The sequence below is a fragment of the Ascaphus truei genome, chromosome 13, assembly GCF_040206685.1.
Source record: "Ascaphus truei isolate aAscTru1 chromosome 13, aAscTru1.hap1, whole genome shotgun sequence".
NCBI classification, from domain to species: domain Eukaryota; kingdom Metazoa; phylum Chordata; class Amphibia; order Anura; family Ascaphidae; genus Ascaphus; species Ascaphus truei.
Genome location: NC_134495.1, coordinates 13465058 through 13492629, shown reverse-complemented (window position 1 = coordinate 13492629; position 27572 = coordinate 13465058). Strand labels below are relative to the sequence as shown.

Here is a 27572-nt window from a genome sequence, read left to right as displayed (position 1 = left end):
TTCCGCCCGGAAACACGAAGAAATTCAGAGCCATGAGATCGGCTCTCCTGTACCGCTGATTCAGGCATCAGAGGCACTCGGAGCAGTACGGAGAGTCTGGGCGGGGCCCGGAGGGAGGTGAGCCGGGGACAGTCCGGAGGGGGGAGGGGAGTGTTTTGGTTCCGGACTGCGTGCGTTTCTGTGGGGAAGGAAAACTAAGGGACACCGAATCTGGTCGCAAAAAGCCACGTCTAGTGGGAGAGGCCGAAGGGAGAGAGAGCGGGTCAGCGGCGAGGGACCGGACATCCCTGGTGAGAGGACAGAGCTGACACTGCAGATATGTCACATAACCCCCTGTCACTGTCACATACCCTACTGTCACATAACCCCCTGTCACATACCCCCCCTGTCACTGTCACATACCCCCCTGTCACTGTCACATACCCCCCTGTCACTGTCACATAGACCCCTGTCACTGTCACATACACCCCTGTCACTGTCACATACCCCCTTGTCACTGTCACATACCCCCTTGTCACTGTCACATACCCCCCCTGTCACATACCCCCCCACTGTCACATACCACCCCTGTCACATACCCCCCTGTCACATACCCCCCCCCTGTCACATACCCCCCCCTGTCACATACCCCCCCTGTCACATACCCCCCCTGTCACATACCCCCCCCTGTCACATACCCCCCCTGTCACATACCACCCCCCCTGTCACATACCCCCCCTGTCACATACCCCCCCTGTCACTGTCACATACCCCCCCTGTCACTGTCACATACCCCCCCTGTCACTGTCACATACCCCCCCTGTCACTGTCACATACCCCCCCTGTCACTGTCACATACCCCCCCTGTCACTGTCACATACCCCCCCCTGTCACTGTCACATAACCCCCCCGGTCCCTGTCACATACCCCCCTGTCACATACCCCCCCCCCTGTCACATACCCTCCCCCCTGTCACATACCCTCCCCCCTGTCACATACCCTCCCCCCTGTCACATACCCTCCCCCCTGTCACATACCCCCCCCTGTCACATACCCCCCCCCCTGTCACATACCCCCCCCCCTGTCACATACCCCCCCCCCCTGTCACATACCCCCCCCCCTGTCACATACCCCCCCTGTCACATACCCCCCCTGTCACATACCCCCCCTGTCACATACCCCCCCTGTCACATACCCCCCCTGTCACATACCCCCCTGTCACTGTCACATACCCCCCCTGTCACTGTCACATACCCCCCCTGTCACTGTCACATACCCCCCCTGTCACTGTCACATACCCCCCCTGTCACTGTCACATACCCCCCAGTCACTGTCACATACCCCCCCTGTCACTGACACATACCCCCCCTGTCGCTGTCACATACCCCCCTGTCGCTGTCACATAACCCCCCCCCCCTGTCACTGTCACATAACCCCCCCCCCCTGTCACTGTCACATAACCCCCCCCCGGTCACTGTCACATAACCCTCCCCCCCGGTCACTGTCACATAACCCCCCCCCCCGGTCACTGTCACATAACCCCCCCCCCGGTCACTGTCACATACCCCCCCCGGTCACTGTCACATACCCCCCCCCCCCCCCCCGTCACTGTCAAATACCCGTCACTGTCACCACATACCCCCCTGTCACCACATACACCCCCACCCCATGTCCACATACCCCCCCCTTGTCCAATTACCCCCTGTCACCGTCACCAATTCACCCTTCTATCGTCTCTCCCACATTGTCGCTTTCTCACCCCCCTCCCCCCCAGCCTCGTCCACCTCAGGTAGCCCCCTACTGACATAACCTGCCTGTCACTTTCTACTTCTAATCCACAGATGCCGTGCCCAAAATATATCTAAGGGTTAATGCAATTCATACCCCTCTCACTGCAATGTATACTCCAGAGCATGTACAATAAAACAACCGCTCGTCATTGTTCTCTTCCAGGAATTCCCTGTGTGGGGCACAGTAAACAATAGTCTAAAATGGATGTGATGTCACATGCAATTATATATATTAAATGTAGTGACATTGCACAGGTCGTAGTCCCAGTTCATGTGAAGGATGTCAGGAATGTGGACTAGTTGTGTCCACGAACACATTCGGTTGTCTTCAAACAATCCTTTTGTCTTTCAGAGACGACGCATGTTTTGTAGCTGTGTAGCTGCAGGCTGACTCCTCGCTGCGGAGCCTGGCAGGGGCAGTCTTGGTTATGGGTGGCGAATCGGAGATTGCGAAAGTTTACCGAAGTAACCCCAGCGAGTCCGCGCGGCCTGTGATGGCGGGGAACAGGACATTGTAGCGTATTCCCAATCAAAGCTTCACAAAGCCATCTCTAATTGTATAGTCACAGGAGCGATGGCCGCCTCAGCTGCCCCTCCAAATGTCCTACGTGACAGTGGGACAGGAAACGGGGTCTCCGTCAGTCCAGGGGTTCCCTCTGGTGCCAAATTGATCACCCCCATGGGAGGGGATGGGATTAATGGTAAGTCATAGCTTCTTTTTTTTTTTTTTTTAATTTCTTCCTTAATCAAGCTCCTATTCTTCGCTTTGCTAGTATTATTGTCTGCTTGTATTTTTAACAGAAGTAGGTAGGGTTTGCGTCGTACCACCATGGAAAAAATGAGGTAGAGAGGGTAACTCTGTTATAATTTTGTCATAACAAAGGGGCAAAAACGGGCCTAACTGTAAATGAGCCCCAGTATCCACCTGGACTTTATTATATTTTTAACAGTACAACATAAGGCATTATATATGTTTTTTTTATTTTGTGTCATACCTTTCAAGTGCTGTGTGACACTGGGTTTCCACTGATTAGTGAGAATGATTGCTGCTCTTGTTTAATATGATATAGGATTTTTGTGACATCCCTTATCTGACCATCTCGAAAGTTTATCGTCGATTTTGTTATAAATGTATAAACCATCAAAACAGTCTGCAGAATATTGTTGTGTGGCTCTAAAACCACAAGCATAAACATATCTTTAATGGGTATCATATATCCAGGTCACCGTGCTTCTGTACAAGGATATCCTTTCCAAAGTCACGCCAGGCTGGAGAACCAACAAAGGCTCACCTAGCAGCCAGGATTGCAGGAGCTGTGTGCCCGCTGCTCTGACACCTTCTCCAGCTATTTACATATCCCATTATAGGGTGAAATGGTCCTGAATTAGGACGTATTACTCCGTACCAGTGTATACCACACTACAGAATAATGCAGGCACCACTGTAGTGTCATCCATTTATTACATAAAGCGCAATACAGTAATGGTTACATGCCCGGGGGCACATACAGCAGGCACGGGGGTTTTCAGTTGTCTCAAACCCCAAATTCCTGTTCTTTTTTGTGTTTTTTGGGGTTGTGTAAATTTCAACTTTAAATTCATGTATTATTAGTTTTCTGTGTTTTTTTTTTTGTATAGTTTTATGAATTTGCCCATTGCTTAGACCCTCGTTTGCAAGGGGATTTGCACACAATCACATTTATAAGAAGGTGTTTTGAAGATGGCAGGAATGTTGTCGTCGCCCATTGAACACTTCCGCAGAATAGGGTTCCTCTGTACTGAAAGCACAACTAGTCCCCAAACCAAATGACACTGTGGCCTTCTCAAATATGTGTTCTTATTGTTGCTCTAGGTACAGTATTTGATTGCTTTGAACATGAGTATATGTTCTCTCTGTGTGGGAAGAGGAAGCCAGCCTCAGTGAGCGCTGTAAGGGAAGGTGTGGCCTGAAGCGTGCATAGAAAGACCTTTTTATTGTTTACTGTGATTTTCTATTTGTACATCCTCTGTGCATGCTGAGTCCGGGCTGCACCATTTGCATGAGACGGAGAGAGCTTTCAGCGTTTGCTTCCTATGTGCTAATTACATAGGGGTCCACAGTGCGATACTGATCCAGTCCTGGTTTTCTAGTCCAATTGGTTGGTCTGTTTAGCAAGTTGGGTATAATACAGTACGGTCTGGATCCCAGAGCTGGCTTTGGTTGGCATGTAGATATTGTTTAGAGGAGAAAAAAACTAAAAATAAAGCGCAACAAATAATGTGATATACTCAAGCTGCAAGTGAATAAATAAGTGTACAATAGCGCTCGCGTGACAACTAAATAAATAAATCGTGAAAAACCTGTGAGTTAGAGTCCAAAAAAAGTCCTAGAGCTGCCCAAAAGGTTCCTCTGGCTATCTCACAACCAGAAAGGGATGTGGGGATAGAGAACGTCTTGTGGCGCTAAGGTGAAGGGTGCCTTATAGGATGGGGAACGATTGTGGACAAAATCTCTTCTTATGGATGATGACCTCAAGAAACGGGAGACAAAACATATAGAACACTGCAATAGTGCATTAACCAAGGATGATATAAGGTATATAAACAGAGCAATTTAATAAAAATGCAAAACATAAGACAACATTTGTTATATCATTAAAAACGACTAAGTGCGGCTGCACTTGTAGAATATAAGACTTGCTCCGCCGTATTGGAAAAATTGGAATCCTACTCACCAAAGGGGGCTAGGACATGTGCATTGTTTTTTGGTATCTTTATAGCCTGAGGACACCGCTTGCCGTGGAATGGCAACAATCAGCTGCTCGAGGGGATCCGTCGTCCGTGCTCGGAGTCAAACGCTACCAGAGACTCATCGATCAGCTCCTCCGCTGACGTCACTTCCGGTATCTGCTACGGTGTCCCTGCTTGTCCAAAAACCACCAACGCGTTTCGAAACTCCTTATTGTGAGTTTCTTTGTCAGGGATAAATGCTACATGGAAGTGTCCTCCTATTTATACCCCCAGTTCTTTCAATTACCATCATGGAATCAATTGAAAAAGGCCGTGACCTACTTAGATAATCTAAATAGAACATTATCTCAAATGACATCATTTTTGTAATTACTAACAAATGCAATTATTGGTTATCCTAAAATTCTATAAAAGGATCAGTTGATTATCCTAATATTCATCTATATATCACATGACCTAGCATTTAAGTGACAAAATTCCCTAGTAGTCGGATCTATGAATGTCCAAGAATTGCATTTGTCCAATAATTGCATTTGTTAGTAATTACAAAAATGATGTCATTTGAGATAATGTTTCTATTACTCTCCGACGAAGCGCCACACAGGCGTGAAACGCGTTAGAGACAGAGGCTTTTTTCCTGCACCCACTCCTGTCTGCACCATGACGTTAAAATAAAGGACTTTTATTATACTGCTGCTGTCCCGTGGAATCCTGTTTCTTTGCTGTGCGCTGCATCTCTACATTCGTGGCTACCTGATCTTCACTCTACTTGCAGAAGCACGCATCTTAGAAGGCACTATGGGCATGGTCACGTGAGGTTGTACTTTATACAGTACTTAGAGGTATTTTATTGGTGTTCTAAGCCGGTTGTCAGAACCAGTCCACATTGGCAGTGAGGGGGTGGGGCTCATATATCTCCATTACCCACACTCACCAGGACATTTATTCAGGTCTCAGACACATATGCTCACCCATATATACCTCACTCACTCATTCATATACCTCAACCCAGCCTATTATCTTTCTTCAATCAAGAAATTATTGATCATTATATGCTTGACATCTAAGGTCCTTAGAGCACTATTACTGAACTATGTTCTTCTACCTTGTATCCTTGGTTAATGCACTATTGCAGTGTTCTATATGTTTTGTCTCCCGTTTCTTGAGGTCATCATCCATAAGAAGAGATTTTGTCCACAATTGTTCCTCATCCTATAAGGCACCCTTCACCTTAGCGCCACAAGAAGTTCTCTATCCCCACATACTCACGCTGCAGCCTAAACACCAGCGGTTTTCCCCAAAACTGCCAATTAAAACCTAAACAAAACAGTGTTCATGGCGCAAAGTGATAAAACAGTTAATATGTGCAAATGATCCCAGTGTTGGTGGCACTGAAAAACACACAATACTGTAACTCCAAGTAGAAGATTCTCCAGGTCAGCAGACTCTTTGTAGACCCTCATATGAAGAAACAGAAATGCAAGGATATAGTGCATTCACATTTACTTTAAGATGACAAACAACACAGAGAAGATGATAACACACTCTCCCCGCTAGTAAGTAAACAAGAAGTGACTTTGGGCGAACTTCAACTCTTCTCCTTAGATAACAGCACCCGATGCGACCGCTCCACTTCTCAGTCAGGAACAGACCGCGATTGCCTCTGCCAGCGTCTCTCACCCGCAGTGGGGGCACTCCGCCGCGTCACTGCCGTCTCAGCAGTTTCCTTCCAATCAGGGCTTCTCAGGAGATTGGGTGCAGTGGCCTCAGAGCATCAAAAAAAGGCCCAACATGTTTCGTCCCACCGGACTTCATCTGGGGTCATGTTTAATGCTAACTGTGACGCACTTATATACCAAACTAGGCATAAGAAATACAGCAGGATTTATATGGGTGAATGAATGATGGGGGCAATAATGGATACCAATGGTGATAATGCATACAGTTACCATGGCCTGACACATATGTCCATGTAAGTTTTTAACTTGTTTCATTTGTCTTTATAAATTAATTTTTATTGATACAGTCCTGTGCGCTCTCTATTTTTGTGTTTTTATTTTAAAACTAGGCAAGAGAACTGTTGTTGCCTTGGTTATTATTTTTAGGCTAGAGAAAAGATTCAGTAAACTTTGCTAAGTATTTCCTCATGTTTGCACCTTTGCAGTTATATACCCAAGTGCACCCAGAGTGCTGTTGTATTAACCCTTCCTGCTCTCTCTCTCTTTGCACCTTCCAGTTACCAGTATTGTGTCAAACAAATTGCCAAACGAAGTGGCCAGTATGGAGATTAGCAGCAAGGGAGACGCGTGCCAGAATGGACCAGAGCTCCAATACCCAGAACCCCTTTCACCCACGGACCCCGCCAGCAGCCCACATCGCACCAAGGCCCCCCCAGGTGTGGCTGGTTTCAATGACAACCTATCGGAGTCTAGCGCTGAGGGCGTAGTTCTTAGGAATGAAGCTTTGCAGTCCCTGAAGTTAAGCCTTCACATGCAGGAAACTGACCTGTGTAAGCATCCATCGGACAGGGCAACGTCCTCTGTCGCTTTGCTGTACTAACCTTTCCTGCAAAGTGCCCATCTCCTGTTTCTAGGTTGAGGTGTTGATTCCCATAGGAGGCCGGCACAAATGACCCCAGAACTCTACTTTTACTTCTATAAAGCAGGCTGGGACCTGCATTTATATTGCTGCGCATTATAAGCATAACAGAATAGTTATTGGATGCAGCACAAAGCTTTTAATCTTTCAATATTAAACACGCTTTGCCTCTTTTATTGAGGTTGCACCCAAGCCATCTGGTAACCTTTTTGTACCGTTAATATGGCTTGATTCATAATTTTAAACCAGGCTTAATAGCTTTTAACAATGAAGGCATGAAAGTACAAATATGAATACACCGTTATCTGTTTCATGCTTATTAGGAGCCCACACCTATTATAGAATGAATGCTGCAGTTATTCCAAAGTGTTGTCAGGGCTTATTAAAATACTTATTGTAGGTGGGGGGGGAACAAATAATGGCAATTGTTTCAATGAACAAATACACACAGCCATCCTCTCTGTAAGAAGATCCTCATTCTGAAATTCTTCTCTTGCTTGTCTAATCCTTCTTTGCTTGTGCTTGCTTCTTGCTAAGTATGGCCAGTCTCATTACTGTTCTCATATTAGCCAAACTGTAGAGCTGGGGCTAGCCATGTGACCCTTTTTTATCCCCCGAGCATCTGACCTCTCAAAGAGCTTTTCTACTTGTTTGTTTGTTTCTTTTCTCCTTCCTGCAGGCTCCCGCGAAGCTCCCCTTCCTTTGGAGCGAGAGGAACAGATCCGCATCCAGGCCAGACGTCGGCTGGAGGAACAGCTGAAGCAGTACAGAGTGCAGCGACGGCAGGAGAGAGTAAGCGCTTTGGGACTTTCCTTCCCGCCGCCGTGACTCTCATCGAGATCGCAGGAGAGGCCCTAATGTGGGAGGCCTGGGAGCCTAGCACCAAAAATGGGGCCGTGCTTTAAATAACAAAAACAGCTCCGGGTGTACGATCTTCAGGACGTTCTCAGTTATATTTGGTCCAATGTCTGGTGCTCCTACCTTTTTGTGTTTATATCATCTGTATGTTGTATTGCAGGGCTGGGCAACTCCAGTCCTCAAGGGCCACCAGCAGGTCAGGTTTAAGGATATCCCTGCTTCAGCACAGGTGGCTCAATCAGTGACTCAGTCGAAGAATGCACCACCTGTGCTGAAGCAGGGATATCCTTAAAACCTGACTTGGTGGTCCTTGAGGACTGGAGTTGCCCAGCCCTGTTGTATTGTCTGTGTATTTATCATTTAAAGTTTTTTATATACAGTATATAGATATAGAGATATAGATATCTATATCTCAATGACTCGTCTAAAATAATAAGTGGAACTTCAGCTGAAGTCTTTCAGGACATTCATCCCAGGAATCGGTGAGACTTTTTATTTAAGGGACACTTATTGCAGACAGTAGTGCTGCTGACCAGTTATGACTAAGCCACCTGTGCTGAAGCAAAGATATCCCTAATAACTGGCCTGTTGGTGGCCCTTGAAGACTGGTGTTGGCCACCCCTGCATTAGCCAGTAACTGTGTCAGTTCTATCCAAGTATTTACGGTTGCCTTTTCCTGGTGTTTATTGGCATCTGTTTAACACTCTTGACAATTTTTACTTTTCTTCGCAGTCCACCCTGTCCACTCACAAAAGCCGCCCCTGTAGCACCTTGGATCCCGAACTTATGTACAACCCAGAGCTCATGTCGAGAGCTAGCACCGTGGCTATGACTAAAGAGTACTCTTTCCTGCGTACCAGTGTGCCACGAGGACCGAAACTGGGCAGCTTGGGCCTCCCATCGTCTTCCAAAGAGAAGAAGTCCTCCAAGTCTTCCAGCAAGATTCGCTCTCTGGCAGACTACAGGGCAGAAGCCTCAGACCCCACCAGTGCCAGTATGGGTTACCAGGATTCATCCCCGGGCTCCCTAAAGTCCAACAGGGGAAGCCTGGTATCGGTGGTGTCCGAAATGAGCATGGAGGGGGGCGTGCGCCTGGAGAGCTCGTCTTACGTTGCAGACAACAGCTCCGAGTTGGACGGCAGCGAGGTGGGGGAGCGGCATGACGGGAACGAGAGCGACAGCTCCACCCACAGCAGCGTGTCGGCCGGGAGGAGAGCATACCTGAACGCTATAGCACCCAGGAGTGGAGAGGAGTACACTGTGAACGGCCAGAGCATCGCAGCAGAGGACGTGGGCCAGTATCCTTCACTCAGAGAGGTTCTACAGGCAGCGGCAGCAGAGCATCAAGCTCAAGAACAGGAGACCAATGGGGAGCCCAGGAGCCGGCGAGACAGCATTTCAAGCAGGTCTGAGAGGGCAAAGTTGGCAGTTCACGTAGCGGTTGGATTAGATATAACTCTGTCTGTCAATACCAAGACTCTACTTGACCTTCAGATGTCATTTTCACGTATATCCCATGTATTTATGAACCGGTTCCCTGTATCCACTAACCTTTCAATACTTTCTCGCATCACTTTTGAGTTTTTCCTATTAAGTTTTTTTTTTCTTTTTCTCTCCTATACCTTTTTTTAATAACCTTAAGGTGGTTTAAAACCTTTTCGATCAGATCCTTATTTCTTCAGTTCCCTCTTTAAATTAATCTCTTTAAATCTTGTAGGGCTTTAATACGAAAACCAATGCTAATTTCAGTGCTGCTGTTTTGGCCATCATCGTCTCTGTTCCTCATTTGGATCCATCCTGTCTAGAGATGGTACCATCAATCTCCTAACCACACTCTCTCTTATTGTCTCCCTGCCTCTTGGCTGTGACCCGTAGTGTGTCTATGGAAAGTTCCATCGCTGGGACTCATGATGAGCTGCTGCAGGTTCTCAAGGAGAAGATGAGGTTAGAGGGACAGTTGGAGTCCTTGTCTACAGAAGCCAGTCAGGTAAAAGATTAGACTCTCTCTAAAAAGACACGGCTTTCATTTTTATTAGGGAACTTCAGCCTGGCCTTGTACTGGCCAAATCTCCACTCCATGTACCTAGCTGTGTTTATCAATGTCCTGGTTATTCATCAGATCTGAATTTTTCCTGAGGTGAACCTTCAGGTTGGAGGAAAGGGGATATGATCATTATATGCAAACATATTCGGGGACAATACAAGGCACTTTCAAAAGAACTATTCATACCAAGGGCAGTACAAAGCACACGGGGTCATCCCTTAAGGTTGGAGGAAGGGCGATTTCACCAGCAACAAAGGAAAGGGTTCTTTAAAGTAAGGGCAGTTACAATGTGGGATTCATTACCCATGGAGACTGTGATGGCAGATACAATGGATATTGTCAAATGAAGGTTGGACATCTTTTTTAGAAAGGAAAGGTATACAGCGATGTACTAAATGAGTAAACGTAGGAAGGATGTAGACCCAGGGAGTAATCTGATTTGCCACTACTGGAGTCAGTAAGGAATGTATTTTTCCCCTTATGAGATATCATTGGATGATATGTCACTGGGGTTTTTTGCTTGCCTTCCTCTGGATCAATATACTGTAAGTTCAAATATGGGATAAAGTATCTGTCGTCTAAATTTAGCATAGGTTAAACTTGATGGGCGTGTGTCTTTTTTTCAACCTCGTCTACTATGTAACTTATGTATTTTTTTTGTAGCACTGCAATATTTGGCGCACACGTGTTCGGAGAGAATCCTCCTCACAACCACCTTCTTTTCCAGGCTCTGAAAGAGAAGACCGAGCTCCAGGCACAGCTGGCTGCAGTGAGCACCAAGTTTCAGGCTGAGGTCGAGCACAGCCTGGCCAAGAGGCAGGAGAAGGAATCTCTGAGCTCCGAAGTCATTACCCTGAAGAAGTCGTGCCTGGATCTGGAGAAAGCCATGGCGGACCTGCAGATCAGCCTGGACGCCAAGAATATCAGCTTGGCTTCCTTGGGCAATGACCTGCAGATGGCGGAGGAGCAGTACCAGCGGTTGATGGGCAAGGTAGAGGAGTTGCAGAGAACCATCATCCAAAAAGACAACGCTGGTGAGTTTATTTAATTGATATTGTGTCCTTCTGACAAGGAGAACTCCTAGAGAAAGTGCCACACAGGCGTGAAATGCGTGGGGTTTTTTCCCTTGAGACTAGGCTTTATTGGGACATACAAATAAAGTAGCATTTACATTTTTCCACTTACCTGGGTTCCCACGTAACTTTTTGGATGCTATCTTCATTGCTGTTTCTCCGGATCTCTTCCGTCTCTCCTGCTATAAGATCAGCCCAACTTCTTGAAACATGTCCCCTTCCACCCCGCCCCACGTTGCCTATACATTAACTCTCCATGAGGAGTAGTGACTTAATGGGTGTGATGCAGGTCTTGCGTTAATGACGTGATTGGTTTAATCCACACATTGACCTCCTGAAATGTTTATGGTCCTGGTCAAATGACTTGCATTTTAAAGCACTGTGGAATGGAGAGACATTATTATTATTATAATCCCAATGATTACTTCCGTCTTCATGGTAAATATAAGTGATACGGGTCAGCGTTCCAATACATTGCTCTATTCAGTTACAAAGCCGGGCTTGGACGAGCAAGAAGCACGCTGATTTGAGGAGCTTTTACTCTGCCCTTTAACCGCATTCAGTTCTAATGCGTCCTGTAAACCATTACCGTACTGCTGTTCCCGACATATTGTTACTGCTGCAGAACAATACGCTGTGGATCTCCGAGAACTCCAAGTGTTGAAAGACATGGTTACCTCTGTTTCACCTCCACCATAGTGCACAATCTGCGCCAGCAGACCGTCTCCCTGCAGTACCAGCTGCAGCAGGTGCAACTGGACCGCGCCACACTCACCAACAAGCTGAAGGCTTCCAAGACAGAAATCACCTCCCTGCAGCAGACCCGGGAGTGGTACCAGCAGCAGCTGACATTGGCGCAAGAGGCGCGGGTTCGACTGCAGAGCGAGATGGCGAACATCCAGGTAAACATGGCTTACACCCCCTTCCTAGTATAGCACAGCAGGGTTCCTTACGCGTCTCGAGGTATTACTGTCAGTGATGTGGAGAAGGGTAATTGGGTACAGAAGGAGTTGAGTGGTTTATCCCACATACTGTACATGTGGTGGCTATGAAACTATTGTTTAGCACGAATACTCAAATTCAAGCCACATCCCTTCAGTAGTTTTAGCACTAATAGGGTTACTTACATACAGCGCACACAAGGTGGGAATACCAAACCATAACAGCCACTGTGGGTTGTGTTACTGTATGGTGACATATCTTGATTGTCAGTTAACCCATCAAAGTATGTTGGTCCTCGAGAATACTAGGTGTTTTGGTAAGTAGCATGACCCATTAATTGAAGTGCACTGAAAAAATACCTGTAACCGTGTCTGCTTTCAGCCGAGTAAAACGGATGTACATCTGTCATGAGACGTCTTTGATTTTTTGACAGGCCGGACAGATGACCCAGGCTGGGGTTCTAGAGCACCTCAAAATAGAGAACGTGACCCTCTCACACCAGCTGACAGAGACCCAGCACAGGTCCATCAAGGAGAAGGAGCGCATTGCTGCGCAGCTCCAGAACATCGAGGTACTGTATGGGAGATCCATTGTGTTCCTTTCTCCGCTGCTTCTTTTGGGGAAGTTTAAGTAGACCTGAAATGTCGGCCAAGATTAGACTCCACCCCAGAGGAAGATGCAAGAGTATCTCTAAAGTAGGGACGCTACACACTGTTCAGAAATAACGGGACCCCATTTTATTATAGGTCTGTCACAATAGATTACATTTTAAGAATTATTTGATAATCTAATAAATATTCTTTTGGAATTAGTGGCAGCGTGATGGCCTCATCAAGTACATAGTTACAAAATGGTGTTTAGCGCAGAAGATAAGCACGTTATAAAATGCTTGCGATAGATCTAGAATTATAGTCCAAAACGCTTACTTAAAATGCTTCCTGATGAAGAGTTGTCGCTAGGAGGACTGAAAAAACTAATTCGTATCGTTCAGGAGTGGGAGACGCTGGATCACCGCGTTATCGATTTATGAGACAGCGGCGTTGTCGTCTTTGGAGGACATTTTGAACACACACTTTGAACCATACTGTGAACTCAAACTTTAAAGTAATCTTAGTTTTTCAGATTAGATTACAACAGTTTAACACATTTACGAGCTACGAAGTGAAAAACTTCTATTTCTCGTTAAATGAACATGTACCTCCCGCAGTGTATCTGGTACTGTACTTGTTGACATAAGTGACCTCAATACATAACAGACCTACAATTGTGCGATGTTTCACGGGGAGTGAGTAATATATAAGAAATGAAGAAAAATGAAAGGGGTCCCTTTTTTCCTGAAGTGTGTGTGTGTGTGTGTGTGTCTCAATACAGAGTGACCATCCAGCCATGATATGTCTTCTTCTTATCAGGCTGACATGATGGACCATGAAGCTGCGTTCCTGCAGGTTCAGGAAGCGAAGAGCATGGTGGAGGAGGATCTACAGAAGAAACTGGATGAATTTGAGGAGGAGAAAGAGCAGTTGCAGAAACTTGCAGACTCTGCAAATACTCTGGAACGTGAGATTGAGCAGGTACTGTGTGGAATCCCATCCGTGTGAGTTGTTGGGGTTTCTGTGTCCCTGCCTCAGTCACCACCGATTAGGCAGCTTCATAATAAGTGTGTGGTGTGCGTTGGGTAACGCACATGGAGGGCGCTAGGTTTGGAGAGTGAGGGTGACTGGCTGAGTAGTGAGCAGCCCACCCAGCTGCCATGAATGGGGGGCTAAGCTCTCCCTCACCTCCCAGGGGTCCCTGGCCGCTCTCCTTCCCGCCAGCGCGAGCGGGGGATGGCGAGGAGCTGGGGGGGGGATTTAAATCCCAGCCGGGAGAGATCGCGGCCATCTGAGAAGTGGAAGATGTAACCCGAACTGACCTCTGTCTTTGCGTGTGTTACGTTAGGTGAAGCTCACTTTGCACCAGAGGGACCTGCAGCTTGAAGCTCTGCAGCAGGAGCACCTCGAGCTCATGAAACAGCTCACCCTGACGCAAGAGACCATTCACACCAAAGACCAGTCCCTGAGCGACCTGCAGATGCGATACGACGAGGTGGAGGCCAGGCTGGCGGAGCTCCAGAGCGACACATCTTCTAAGGACGACACCATCCAGTATCTGCAGCACCAGAAGATTGTCCTAGAGGTGGCCTTACAAGCAGCTAAGGTGGAGCAGGAAGGGCTGGACCTAGGGGCCAAACACTTAGAAGAGGGATCGGAGGCTGCTGCGGAAGCCTTGGAAAAACTCCGCAATGATCTCGCTTTCAAGTCGGCTCAGGTAACCCAGTGCAGCGTCTGGGAGGATTAGTGGACATTGTTCTTTTTACTGATGTTTTGTCGCTCTTAACGTTGTCATTTTGAGAATGTAACCAGTTAGTGACTGATACTGCTGTCATTCAGAGTTTGGTTAACTTCCATTGTAACTCTGTAGCAGCAGAGACCTGCTTAATCCAACGTCTCTCTCTCTCCCCCCCCTTCTATCTCTCCCCCCCCTCTATCTCTTCCCCCCCCTCTATCTCTTCCCCCCCCCCCCCCTCTATCTCTTCCCCACCCTCCCTCTTCCCACCCCCCTCTATCTGCCTCTCTTCCCTCTCTTCGCTACTGCCTTGTAGGTGGAAACTTTACAGCAAGAAAATGCCAATCTGAAGAGACAAACCCAGAAAGTGAAGGAACAGTTCCTCCAGCAGAAAGTGAGAGTTTATTAAACCGATACAATCTTGATAAGATATCCAGTATAACAGCAGTGGCTGACTCCAGTCCGCAAGGCCCAACAACAGGTCAAGTTTTAAGGATATCCCTGTGCTGAAGCAGTGATATCCTTAACCTGATCTGCTGGGTGGCCCTTGAGGACATGAATTGGCCACTCCTGCAGTATGAATACATTGTAATTTCCAATGCTCCGTTAAAGAGTTAACTTGTGTAATTTAAACCTGTAATCCCAATGCTTGGGCTTCGCCACCTGCATTTGCTTTTCATTATAGGCAGAGATTTAATTCTGACTTTTGCAAACCCCTTTGAAATCAGGGGTCTTATACTCAGTCCTCGAGGGCCACCAACAGACGAGCTTTTATGGATATCCCGGCTTCCACACAGATGGCTCAGTCTTTGACTGAGCCACTGATTGAGCCACCTGTGCTGAAGCAGGGATATCCATAAAAGCTGGCCTGTTTGTGGCCCATGAAGACGGAGTTTGAGATACCTGGTATAAATGTTCGCCAATTTCTTGCTCATTCACAGAATAATAAATGCAAAACTCAGTGACACAGGTTGAATATGCATTATTCCTGTTACTTTTCACAATGCTGTTGCAGCTCTGTAAATTATAAGCACAATTGCTGCCAAGGGAGTATACTATTTAATGCTAGAAGTATAAATGCGATGAAGTGCCTCATCCAGAGATAAAGATGCTCCCCGTGACGCGCGCTGCAGGTGATGGTGGAGGCGTATCGCAGAGACGCCAACTCCAAGGACCAGCTCATCAGCGAGCTGAAAACCACCAAGAAAAAGCTGGACTCGGAGGTGAAGGCGTTAAGGCAGGAGCTGCTGAAGATTCAGGGCGAGAAGTCGCTGGCAGAGGTGGAACACGCCCGGATAAGGAAGGAGATGTCCCAGCTCCGTCAGCACATGGAGGAACTCGAGAATCATCTCCACGCGGCGCAGAAGGAGAGGGACGAAACGGAGAGCCGGCTGCAGGTGCGTATTACTAGATATTCCCCCCCCCCCTCCCTGATCCACGGTGTTAATTAAAGTTGCAATCCCTATATAATATAATAATATAAATATAATATCTACAAATCTTTAGCAACTTATTTGTCATTTTGTGACATTCCTCCTTTACACTCCTACTTTAAACATTACAAATGTGGTTGCAAGGCCACCGTTTTCTATTGAAAATCGGGTGATATTTTTTCCATCCCCCCACCCCCCCCCCTGAAAAAAAATGTAAGAAGAGACCCCTGTTAAGGCAAGAATCCAAGCAAAGGAGAATCTGATGGGTTCACATTAAAAACCCTTGTAAATGTTGGTGATCAGAGGTTCAAACAGATGATTTGTCGCCTCTGTGTGTAATGAAAGGTCAGTTCCTCTGCCCGTAGCATTTAGGAAGAGGAGTCCCTGCTCCGAGGAGCTTACAATCTAATCTTTTTCCCTGTTCTTCTGCAGTCTCTGCAGTTTGACAAAGACCAGATAACCGTTCTGACGCAAGACAACGCTGCACTGAAACAGCAAGTGGAACAGATGCAAGAGGGAGCCAAAAAGTAAGTGTGCCACAATCTTCAGATAGTCCGAGAGTCCGTCCTAAGGCTCAACTTATTCCTGCACTAGAATAACAGAATGTAATGAGCTGCAGCTTCTTTTGAGAGTGAAGGTGCAGAGTAGATCTTTGGGTGGTGATGGGCTGTACATGGCCCAAAAGCCATATGGTACCCAGCCCTTTGCTGGCTAAGTAGCGGTCTCCCAACCTTACCACGGTTTTCTCCTTTTTAGGGCGATTACGGAGCAGAAGCAGAGGATGAAGAGAATAGGCTCTGACCTGACCAGCGCTCAGAAAGAGATGAAGGCCAAACACAAATCGTACGAGAACGCAGTGGGGATCCTGAGTCGCCGGCTGCAGGAAGCGCTGGCGGCAAAAGAAACCGCCGAATCGGAGCTGAGCAAGCTGAAAGCACAGCTCGCTGACACAGGCAACAGTCAAGCCTTCCAGGTAGGGGATCACAGCAGGAATAGCCTGGAAGTTGGCACTGCCGGCTGTAGAGTCCGTAGTTGAGACGTAGTTCCCTCTCTGCTACTGTGTTAGTCACAATATCCCTGTGACACAAATACTATAAGTGAGATAAGTTCATGTCAAGAGCTCACTGTGCCTCAAAACCAGGGGTGGCCTACTCCAGTCCTCAAGGGCCACCAACAGGTTTGGTTTTCAGGATATCCCTGCTTTAGCACAGGTGGCTCCGTCAACGACTGAGCCACGTGTGCGGAAGCAGGGATATCCCTAAAACCTGTCCTGTTGGTGGCCTTTGAGGGCTGGAGTTGGCCACTTCTTTGACAGCCCATGACTGAGCCACCTGAGCTGAAGCAGGGATAGACTAAGTGAGAGGAAAGAAAGAATCCCTATATTGTGGCACTTAGGGAGTGCACCCAAGCTAAAACTTAATATTTATTGATTAATCTTAAAATGATAACTGTTTGGAATAACCATAGATGCAGGACAAATTGTTATTAAAATAAATAAAAAACCGGAGAGGTGGGGTAGTACATAGGGGAATTATATATAAACCCTATTGTCAGTCTGTTAGCCCTTGAATGGGTTGTAAGTGTTAGAGAAGTATCACACAGGTAAGTAAGGTGAGGATAATGTTATATCACTGATCCTTTGTGGGAGCAACCATAAGCTTACAAAGGAGCGAATGAATATAGCTATACAGATAGAGACATATGTTCAGGGAAGCTATAGAAATAGCCCCAAGTCTAAGTAGCTGATCTCTAACTCAATATATTTGGACACAAACTCTTTATTTAACATTGACTGACACTAAAGTCTGGGTGCTGTTGCTGCCCACGAATGCAGTCTACGAAGCACCCAGACGGTACACAAGCCCTCACCACTCCGACGTCACGTGATGGTGACGTCCCTGTGAGCACCACCCTTCCCCTATACTGTTTGGGGTATTAATCCCTCTTCATTCGCTTGAGCAGGGTATATCTGCCAATACTATAATCTGCAGATGATACTTGGTTTATACATATCTGAAGCAGGGATATCCTGAAAACCGGACCTGTTGGTGGCCCTTGAGGACTGGAGTTGGCCGCCCCTGCTTTAAAACTCCGCCATATTTAAATGCAATCCTATGCGTTGGTGGCTGACGGCTCAATCTCTTGTGTGCAGGAAAAGATGCAAGGTCTGCAGAGCGAGCTGCAGGGAGTCCGCCACAGCAAGTCCATGCTGGAACGTGAGCTGCAGGAGGTCATATCTCTAACCAGCCAGGAGCTGGAGGAATACAGGGAGAAAGTCATTGAGCTGGAGGATGAGGTAAGGGTCAGTAATGTCCTCTCCAAGGGGCGAGCACATTGTCTTAACCTGATGTGGAACATCCGTCCGTGATTACCGCACCCGGCTTAATGCAGCATCTCTTCTTGTTAACCCTTTTGCTGCCAGAGGGGCTTGCCTGTTGTGATTTCCCCCTCTGGAAGCGAAAGGGTTACACAAGACTGCTACGTGGCAAAATATGCAAAGAAAGCCTTGGTAACAAGATGAAGTTGTTACTTTTTAACTGGAGGCTTTCCTCAAACGTAAAGGGTTTTTTAAGCGGTCCCCATCTTTTTTTACATTGTGCACCCCCTGCTAGAAAACATTTGTTCCGCGAACCCCTAATTAATCTTCTTGCTACTCATCAGACTATCGCTAACAAACCTGTGTGAGCGATCCCAGGCAGTATAGTGTCCTGGGCTTGTGGGGGGAACACACGCTTAATAAGGCTGCAAACTGCCCCTCAGTGTGTGCAGGCAGCATGGGGGCGGGGGGTATAGCTGTCACTCACTGGTGGAGCTTCCAAAGTCACGACCCACAATGCCTTGCTGCTGTGGATGCAAAGCATTGTGCAGAGTGACTTGGGAAGCTCCTGCTGTAATTGACGACTGCACTCGCCACGCCAGGCTGCAGTTTGCGGCATTACTAAGTGCGCAGTCCCCACACGGGCTCAGGAACCCGCTATACTGCCTGGGAGACGCCATTACATCGTTTTTTTAGGTTGAACCCCTTGGAAACACCTTCCGAACACCTAGGGGTTCCCGAACCCCCCTGTTGGGAATCACTGGTTTTATATAAAGTACTATTAACGTGGTAAGCGACCTAATTAACACGCACGCGCCACAGCTCCAGGAATCGCGTGGCTTTAGACGGAAGATTAAACGCCTGGAAGAACTAAACAAGAAACTGACCCTGGAGCTGGAACACGAGCGCGGGAAGCTGACGGGGCTCGGACAGTCTAACGCCGCCCTGCGGGAGCACAACAACATCCTGGAGTCTGCTCTGGCAAAGCGAGAGGGGGATCTGGTGCAGCTGAACCTGCAGGTAACTGCGCTTACTGCTATTTAATGCTGCTCTCTGCCGCCAGAGGGCTCTGCGACAAGCATTTGTGCAATGTAAAGTACAGCAGTGTTCAGGGGCAATATAACAATCCCGTACTGAGCCCAGAGAGTGCGTCGTGGGAGGGGTTGGCGACACAGGGGTAACCCCAGAGCGGAGCACGAGACCCGTCCAGGTGAGAGTACACCTGAGAGACGGAGAAGCCCGTGTAATAATGTTGCATCTTGAAGGAGAGGACCAGGTGAGAGGGAGAATTACTACTTCTCTGGCTACTAATCAGGAAAGTCTGGCCTCCTAGCCCATTAACCCCATCAGAGCTGCAATGGTGCTAATGGTAGCCCTGGCTGTAATCGATTTTGGTATTTGTATTGGACAGGTACAAGCGGTCCTAAAACGCAAGGAGGAGGAAGACCGGCAGATGAAGCAACTCGTGCAGACCCTGCAGGGCGCATTGGAGAAGGAAAAAGTGAAGGTCTGCAGCCTGACGGACCAGGTAAAAAAAAATATACGCGGAGACCCCGGGTAGCCACGACCGCGCGGCATGAAAATAACCGCTTGTAGAATCCGCCTGCCAAACGGCTTGCAATTGAAGTGGTTTGCCGTAAGATACAGTAGTAAGCTAAATATAAACACTATAGCGCTGCAATACGTGGATAATTGCCGGCAAGTGCCGAAGCAACACTGCCCTGTGTACTTGGTGAAACGGATGGGGGGGCAATAGTTTTGCCATCTTATGCAGCCAGATGCGTGTAGGTTATTGGTCTTGAAGGAACATTTTGTTTGACGCTGCTACTGGCAGCTGCCGTGGCCGCCCAGGAGTGAGCCTGAGGCAGGGGTTGGGCAACTCCAGTCCTCAAGGGCCACCAACAAGTCAAGTTTTCAGGACATCCCTGCTTCAGCACAGGTGACTCAGTTTGAGCCACCTGTGCTGAAGCAGGGATGTCCTGAAAACTTGACTTGTTGGTGGCCCTTGAGGACTGGATGTTGGCCGCCTTGGGTTTAGAGGCGCAGTGAGCTCCTGACCATGAACTTGGGAGCTGCGCCGGGATGATCGAGGGCGGATCCCTTTTCTCTTCACAGGTCGCGGCCGCCAAAGCGGAGGCGGCGCACAACCGCCGGCATTACAGGGCGGCGGCGCTGGAGCTGAGTGAGGTGAAGAAAGAGCTGCAGGCGAAGGAGCAGCTGGTCCAGGCGTTGCAGGCTGAAGCCGACAAGCTGCAGTAAGTGCAGGCAATACCGGGGCGCGGTGGGAGAAAGGGCAGGGCGTTCCCAGGCTGGCCGGCACCAAATGGTTAAAGGATCTATTAACCCATTCAGCGCCTAAAAGCAAATCCGCTGTAGGCCCCTGCACAGATCGTATTTCAAGATGCATGTTATGTGAAGAAATACTCTGTGAAAGTAAACACTGTTAATGTAAAGAAGTACCGAGTATAACTACCTAAACCACGCTATCTAAAGCTCATTGAACATATAAAATGGAAACCTATAAACATTGGTGGGTTCTACGCACAAATACTTCTGCTGACCCCTCAGTACCCACTCCTAATGCCCGCCAGTACCTGCATACATCTGCTGACCCCCCAATACCCACTCCTAATGCCCGCCAGTACCTGCATACATCTGCTGACCCCCCAATACCCACTCCTAATGCCCTCCAGTATCTCCGCATACATCTGCTGACCCCCCAATACCCACTCCTAATGCCCTCCAGTATCTCCGCATACATCAGCCCCCCCCAATACCCACTCCTAATGCCCTCCAGTATCTCCGCATACATCAGCCCCCCCCCCAATACCCACTCCTAATGCCCTCCAGTATCTCCGCATACATCAGCCGTCCCCCCCCAATACCCACTCCTAATGTCCTCCAGTATCTCCGCATACATCAGCTCCCCCCCCATACCCACTCCTAATGCCCTCCAGTATCTGCATACATCAGCCCCCCCCCCAATACCCACTCCTAATGCCCTCCAGTATCTCCGCATACATCAGCCCCCCCCCAATACCCACTCCTAATGCCCTCCAGTATCTCCGCATACATCAGCCGCCCCCCCCCCAATACCCACTCCTAATGCCCTCCAGTGTCTCTGCATACATCAGCCGTCCCCCCCAATACCCACTCCTAATGCCCTCCAGTATCTCTGCATACATCAGCCCCCCCCCCCCCAATACCCACTCCTAATGCCCTCCAGTGTCTCTGCATACATCAGCCGTCCCCCCCAATACCCACTTCTAATGCCCTCCAGTATCTCCGCATACATCAGCCCCCCCCCCAATACCCACTCCTAATGCCCTCCAGTATCTCAGTATACATCAGCTCCCCCCCAATACCCACTCCTAATGCCCTCCAGTATCTGCATACATCAGCCCCCCCCCCCCAATACCCACTCCTAATGCCCTCCAGTATCTCCACATACATCAGCCCCCCCCCAATACCCACTCCTAATGCCCTCCAGTATCTCCGCATACATCAGCCCCCCCCAATACCCACTCCTAATGCCCCCCAGTATCTCCACATACATCAGCCCCCCCCCCAATACCCACTCCTAATGCCCTCCAGTATCTCCGCATACATCAGCCCCCCCCCCAATACCCACTCCTAATGCCCTCCAGTATCTCCGCATACATCAGCCCCCCCCCCAATACCCACTCCTAATGCCCTCCAGTATCTCCGCATACATCAGCCGTCCCCCCCAATACCCACTCCTAATGCCCTCCAGTATCTCCACATACATCAGCCATCCCCCCCAATACCCACTCCTAATGCCCTCCAGTATCTCTGCATACATCAGCCCCCCCCAATACCCACTCCTAATGCCCTCCAGTATCTCCGCATACATCAGCCCCCCCCCACCAATACCCACTCCTAATGCCCTCCAGTATCTCCGCATACATCAGCCCCCCCCCCAATACCCACACCTAATGCCCTCCAGTATCTCCGCATACATCAGCCCCCCCCCCCCCAATACCCACTCCTAATGCCCTCCAGTATCTCCGCTTACATCAGCCCCCCCCCCAATACCCACTCCTAATGCCCCCCAGTATCTCCGCATACATCAGCCCCCCCCCAATACCCACTTCTAATGCCCTCCAGTATCTCCACATACATCAGCCCCCCCCCAATACCCACTTCTAATGCCCTCCAGTGTCTCCGCATACATCAGCCCCCCCCCCCAATACCCACTCCTAATGCCCCCCAGTATCTCCGCATACATCAGCCCCCCCCCCAATACCCACTTCTAATGCCCTCCAGTATCTCCACATACATCAGCCCCCCCCCCAATACCCACTTCTAATGCCCTCCAGTATCTCCGCATACATCAGCCCCCCCCCCCAATACCCACACCTAATGCCCTCCAGTATCTCCGCATACATCAGCCCCCCCCCCCCAATACCCACACCTAATGCCCTCCAGTATCTCCACATACATCAGCTCCCCCCCAACACCCACTCCTAATGCCCTCCAGTATCTCCGCATACATCAGCCCCCCCCCCCAATACCCACTCCTAATGCCCTCCAGTATCTCAGTATACATCTGCGCGGTTGGGTACACCGCTATCGTGTTCTTATGCCTCGGCTATAGTGGAAGCGCCCGCTTCCCGCGCTCCTCGACACAGCGCTCGCTCACCTGCAGCAGGAGAGCTTTCCTGTCCTGCAGGCAGAGGCGAAAGGGGGGCGCGGCCGTGACTTCACGTGACCCGGCCATCGCGCGGGAAATACCAATTTCTCCCTGTTGCGCTAGCGCGCGCGCACACTATGCACTAATACATTGTCATCCTTGTGTTTGTTTTGGGCACGAGCTAAATAGCTTGCGTCGTCTCCTGCACTATGGACGCAGCCGTAGAGTACACAGAGGCTTTCCGCAAAGTCCGTCTTGCAGATCCGGCCCGTGAGCTTGGGGTAACTTGGTCTTGAAAATCTGTCTTTCCTCCTGCAGGTCACAGGATGAGAAACATTCCCAGGAGCTGTCGCAGTTCCAGCAAGACCTGGCAGAGGCCCGAGCTCAGCTGCAGCTCCTGCAGAAGGAACTGGACGAGCAGCTGAGCAGCAAGCCGGCGATCAGTCAGGAGGTAACGGGCCTTGTGCACTGTGTGCTGCTCACTTTCTACTAAGGTAGTCTTATACATTACTTGCAGGTGTCCTAGAAAAGATACTACACACTACTCAGGTATTCTAGAAAAGATACTACACATTACTCAGGTATCCTAGAAAAGATACTACACATTACTCAGGTATTCTAGAAAAGATCCTACACACTACTCGGGTATCCTAGAAAAGATACTACACATTACTCAGGTATTCTAGAAAAGATCCTACACATTGCTCACAGGTATTGTAAAAAGAGATACTACACACTGCTTGCTCATATTGCAATCTGAGGGTAAACATTCTTAAGTGTGGGCAATGATTGCAAATACACACACACACACACACACACACACACACACATACACCCCCCCCCCCCCCCCACAATAATATAGTAGAAGTAAATCTATCATTTGTAGAATTGACGGCGGCTAAATAGCCTGCAGCACATCTTCTTCCCTACACGAGATCCATCTTTTCAAAGTGACCGTTACATTCTTCAGCTTTGTATTTTGAAGTTCTAAAGTATTCGGCCGGAGTTGATTTTAAATCTGAACTTGTTGTAGTATCTGCACCTGAGCACAAAGCAATAGGGATCCTTTATTGTAGATCCCGGCAGACAGGATACACCTGATTTTGTTTAACCTATGTGCTGACGGCAAGACTGAGCGTGAGTTCATTACACGGCTTCTCTCTCCTGGCGCGTCTCTCTTCTCTGCAGGTGGAGAACTTGAAGTGGGAGGTGGAGCAGAATGAGCGCGAGATTCAGTCTCTGAGGCAGCAATTGGATATGACTGAACAGCGCAACCACAGGGAACTGGACAGCGTTCAGACGTTACTGCAGGTGCGTGGCGTGGCATTATAAAGAAACAAGAATTTTGTCTTCTCATGTCGCTAGGCGATCACGTGGTCGGCGGGCATCCAATGGAAGGGCAGATATGCCCCGTCAAGGCTGCACCCCCCACCCCCCCCATGGCCGCGCATCCCATCGCTCCCCTACAGACCGCAGATCGCGGCTTTTATCTGTGAACGCGTCACCAGGCACTGGGGCCGTAGCCTTAGAAGCTCAAATCTCGCCTTTGTTTGCTCGCGGTAACCTTGCCGTGACCTTCACCTTCTCTGCCCTTGACTCTGTCCTCAGAATGTCAAAGCGGAGCTGGAGGTCGTACGTGATGACCTGACGGTCACCCAGAAGGACAAGTTCATGTTGCAGGCGAAGGTGACTGAGCTGAAGAACAGCATGAAGACCCTGCTGCAGCAGAACCAGCAGTTGAAATTGGACCTCAGACAGGGCCGGATTAAAAAGGTAAAACAAGCGTTGATACCTCTCGCCATGTAAAATCCTATACAGTAAGAGTTAATGGACTTTAGTGAGAGAGTCCCCCTTTGCCTGAAAAGATTTGGTGAATTCATGCAGCATATTCCTGCTATAGGTTATGGAGGCAATTACTGTAAAATCATCTCAAGTGCTTTGTATAAGCACAAGGAATCCTTATCCGACATCCACTGTCAATGTTTTGTCTGTAATGGTAAATCGTGCCTGTTTCTGAAGGCTTACGTGGCAGCATTTGCTGTATTGAAATAGGTAATACAGGCATACCCCGGTTTAAGGACACTCACTTTAAGTACACTCGCGAGTAAGTACATCTCGCTCAATAGGCAAACGGCAGGTCACGCATGCGCGCCTGTCAGCACGTCCTGAACAACAATACCGACTCCCTACCTGTACTGAAGCTGTGCGCAAGCGGGGAGACTATTGAGCCCGTTACAAATGCGTTATTTATATCAGTTATGCACGTATACGACGATTGCAGTACAGTACATGCATCGATAAGTGGGGGAAAAGCAGTGCTTCACTTTAAGTACATTTTCGCTTTACATACATGCTCCGGTCCCATTGCGTACGTTAATGCGGGGTATGCCTGTACTGTACATTGCAATTACAAGCCTTTGTGATTCCTATTTTGGGTCAGTGAAACAAGCTCATAGTGAAACGAACCAATGCTGGGAGATGGAGCACTTGTCAGCATGCCTAGTAATGCATCAAAGTTCAAAACACACACACACACACACACACACACACACACACACACACACACACACACACACACACACACACACACACACACACACACACACACACACACACACACACACACGTTCGGACAGAACAAAGACTATAAGTGGTACATTTAATTGCTAAAACATGTGCATGCGTCCAGGAAAACCTTGGACCTAATTGGACTGGAAACGTGCAGTCTTTTTAACAATCCGTTTATCCATTAAAGGTATAACTTCTCCAGTCTGGTTCGGTATACAATGAAGGCGGTTATTCTGCATCATTTAGACCCATCTCTGCGCTTTTCCCACAGCGGAAGGATCTGAACGTGACGAACTCCAGCCCGGTGACTCCAGTGAAGATACCAGATTGCCCAGTTCCAGCCTCTCTGTTGGAGGAGCTGCTGAGACCTCCATCTGCTATCAGCAAAGAGCCGCTAAATAACCTGAACAGCTGTCTGCGCCAACTCAAGTAATACCCCGAGCCACCATGCGCCACTAACACATGCACTACTGTAGGGGTTCTCAAGACCCCCCCCCCCCCCCAACAAATCAGGTTTTCAGGCTATCCCTGCTTCAGCACACTGAGCCATCTTTGCTGAAGCAGAGATATCGTGAAAACCTGACCTGTTGGAGGGTCTTGAGGACTGCAGTTCTGTAGACCGTTTCCTCGCCGAAAATACCGAGCACGGGGGTTCAGTCAGGTTCTCCTCACCCCCTCTCCCCTGTTTTTCAACACATTGTCGCCACTTCTAGCAGCAGAGAGGCTGTTGTAATGCCACCTGCCGTACCTATTCATGGTCCAATAGCGAGCAGCTGTCTGAGCTACAGAAACCGTAGGCGGCAAAACATCCTATTACCTACGACCCGGTCACTATTAGGGTGTGTTGGGGGATGTTCCTGTTGGTAGTCAGGCTTAATGCAGAACATTTAATCTCTGGCCATGTTTGGAGGGGGCTGGGTGGGGGGGCGGAGGTCTTCCTCATAATGCTGGGGTCCCCTTCTACAGGCGATCCAAATCTGAGCGTCGTGTGTGTGTGTGTGTGTGTGTGTGTGTGTGTGTGTGTGTGTGTGTGTGTGTGTGTGTGTGTGTGTGTGTGTGTGTGTGTGTGTGTGTGTGTGTGTGTGTGTGTGTGTGTGTGTGTGTGTGTGTTAGACACGTGACCATAATATAATTTAAAGCTACACATTGCCTAATGTTGGAAAAGAACACAATAGATGAGAGCAAGCTTTTCGTTCTGAGTGCACAATACAATTAATTGAAAGATAGAGAGGCTTTGTCAGAGCAACAGGCGCCCCTTTTTGTATTTCATATTTAAACAGGCAGTGGTGCTCCAAAGACACACAAGTTCTTCTAACAATGCTCTGTTGGTTCACATGGAGACACAATGAGACAAGTAAGCGAGGTGTACTTGCTGCAGCATGGAGGTTATGGACGAATGGGAGGTTTGCTGATGAGGCTTCTTTGAGAAGATATTTTCTGCTGAGCACTGAATAGATGTACTGCCAAGTCCTTGGCGTAATGTGCGGTAATGTGCCTGCCTTCGGATGAGCCGCGTTCGGATCCCAGTGTCCACTCTCCTGGTGACCTTGAGCAAGTCATTTGATCTCCCTGTGTCACAGGCGACAAAGTTAGATTGTAAAATCTTATCTACGGCGCTGCGTAGACGGTCAGCCCGACAGAGGCAACAATATATCGTTGATTTGTTTTGTTCTTTGCCGTTCCGCAGGCAGGAAATGGACAGCCTCCAGCGACAGATGGAAGAGCACACAGTTACCGTGCACGAATCCATGACATCATGGAACCAGATTGAGGGGCAGTTGCAGGACCTGACTGCCCCAGAACCCGGAGCCCAAGCCGTGGCCACTTCCAACATTTCTCTGAAGGACCAGAATTCCAACGACCGCGACCCAGAAAGTGCAGAGCAGTGATCTTGCGCTGGCACCGCTTGGGGCGCCATGGTGGCGCAGGAGAGCGGATGTCTGTGTCTCCGGCAGTTTATTTTATGTTCTAGTTTAGAAACCGTATCGGGGACACCGATTTTTAGTTTAACCGCAAGTGGTCCCGGCGATAACGCTGCTTGATATAAAGAGACGTTTTATGCTGGATGAAAGCAAGAAGAAATTCTGTCTCCGGCAAGAAGAAAAATCCAAGCAGCAGAGGACGCCAAAGAGACGGACCTCATATATAAATAAGTAGCCACAGCTTGCCTCAGCGCAGTTATATCCCAGTATACAGGGTTATCCGCAGCCTTTCAGTCAGGGGTGGGCAACTCCAGTCCTCGAGGGACACCAACAGGTCAG

General features: G+C 48.6%; 1 protein-coding gene across 3 annotated transcripts; it reads left to right on the top strand.

Annotated features, from left to right (window-relative positions):
* Positions 1-27572, top strand: GOLGA3 (golgin A3). Of its 3 annotated transcripts, none has more exons than XM_075568597.1 (24): positions 1-117; positions 2122-2470; positions 6736-7008; positions 7777-7889; positions 8688-9361; positions 9831-9942; positions 10727-11033; positions 11772-11974; positions 12448-12585; positions 13424-13585; positions 13953-14321; positions 14656-14733; positions 15473-15736; positions 16205-16299; positions 16529-16745; positions 17925-18068; positions 18912-19109; positions 19501-19617; positions 20205-20344; positions 23062-23194; positions 23932-24054; positions 24352-24516; positions 25583-25740; positions 26999-27572. In XM_075568597.1, exons 2-24 carry the CDS (start codon positions 2344-2346, stop codon positions 27198-27200), a joined length of 4512 nt encoding a protein of 1503 aa, XP_075424712.1. In that variant the 5' UTR covers positions 1-117; positions 2122-2343; the 3' UTR covers positions 27201-27572. The 3 variants fall into 3 exon arrangements, with proteins under 3 accessions (XP_075424712.1, XP_075424713.1, XP_075424711.1); XM_075568598.1 differs by lacking the exon at positions 1-117 and adding an exon at positions 134-290 and having other exon boundaries at positions 6736-6894; XM_075568596.1 differs by lacking the exon at positions 1-117 and adding an exon at positions 134-290.

Coding starts and splice junctions, on each gene's coding strand:
- GOLGA3 (XM_075568597.1), top strand. CDS start 2,344: ATGGCCGCCTCAGCTGCCCCTCCAAATGTCCTACGTGACAGTGGGACA. Junction 9,362..9,830: donor CGAGACAGCATTTCAAGCAG/GTCTGAGAGGGC, acceptor TGTGACCCGTAG/TGTGTCTATGGAAAGTTCCA. Junction 24,517..25,582: donor GACAGGGCCGGATTAAAAAG/GTAAAACAAGCG, acceptor CTTTTCCCACAG/CGGAAGGATCTGAACGTGAC.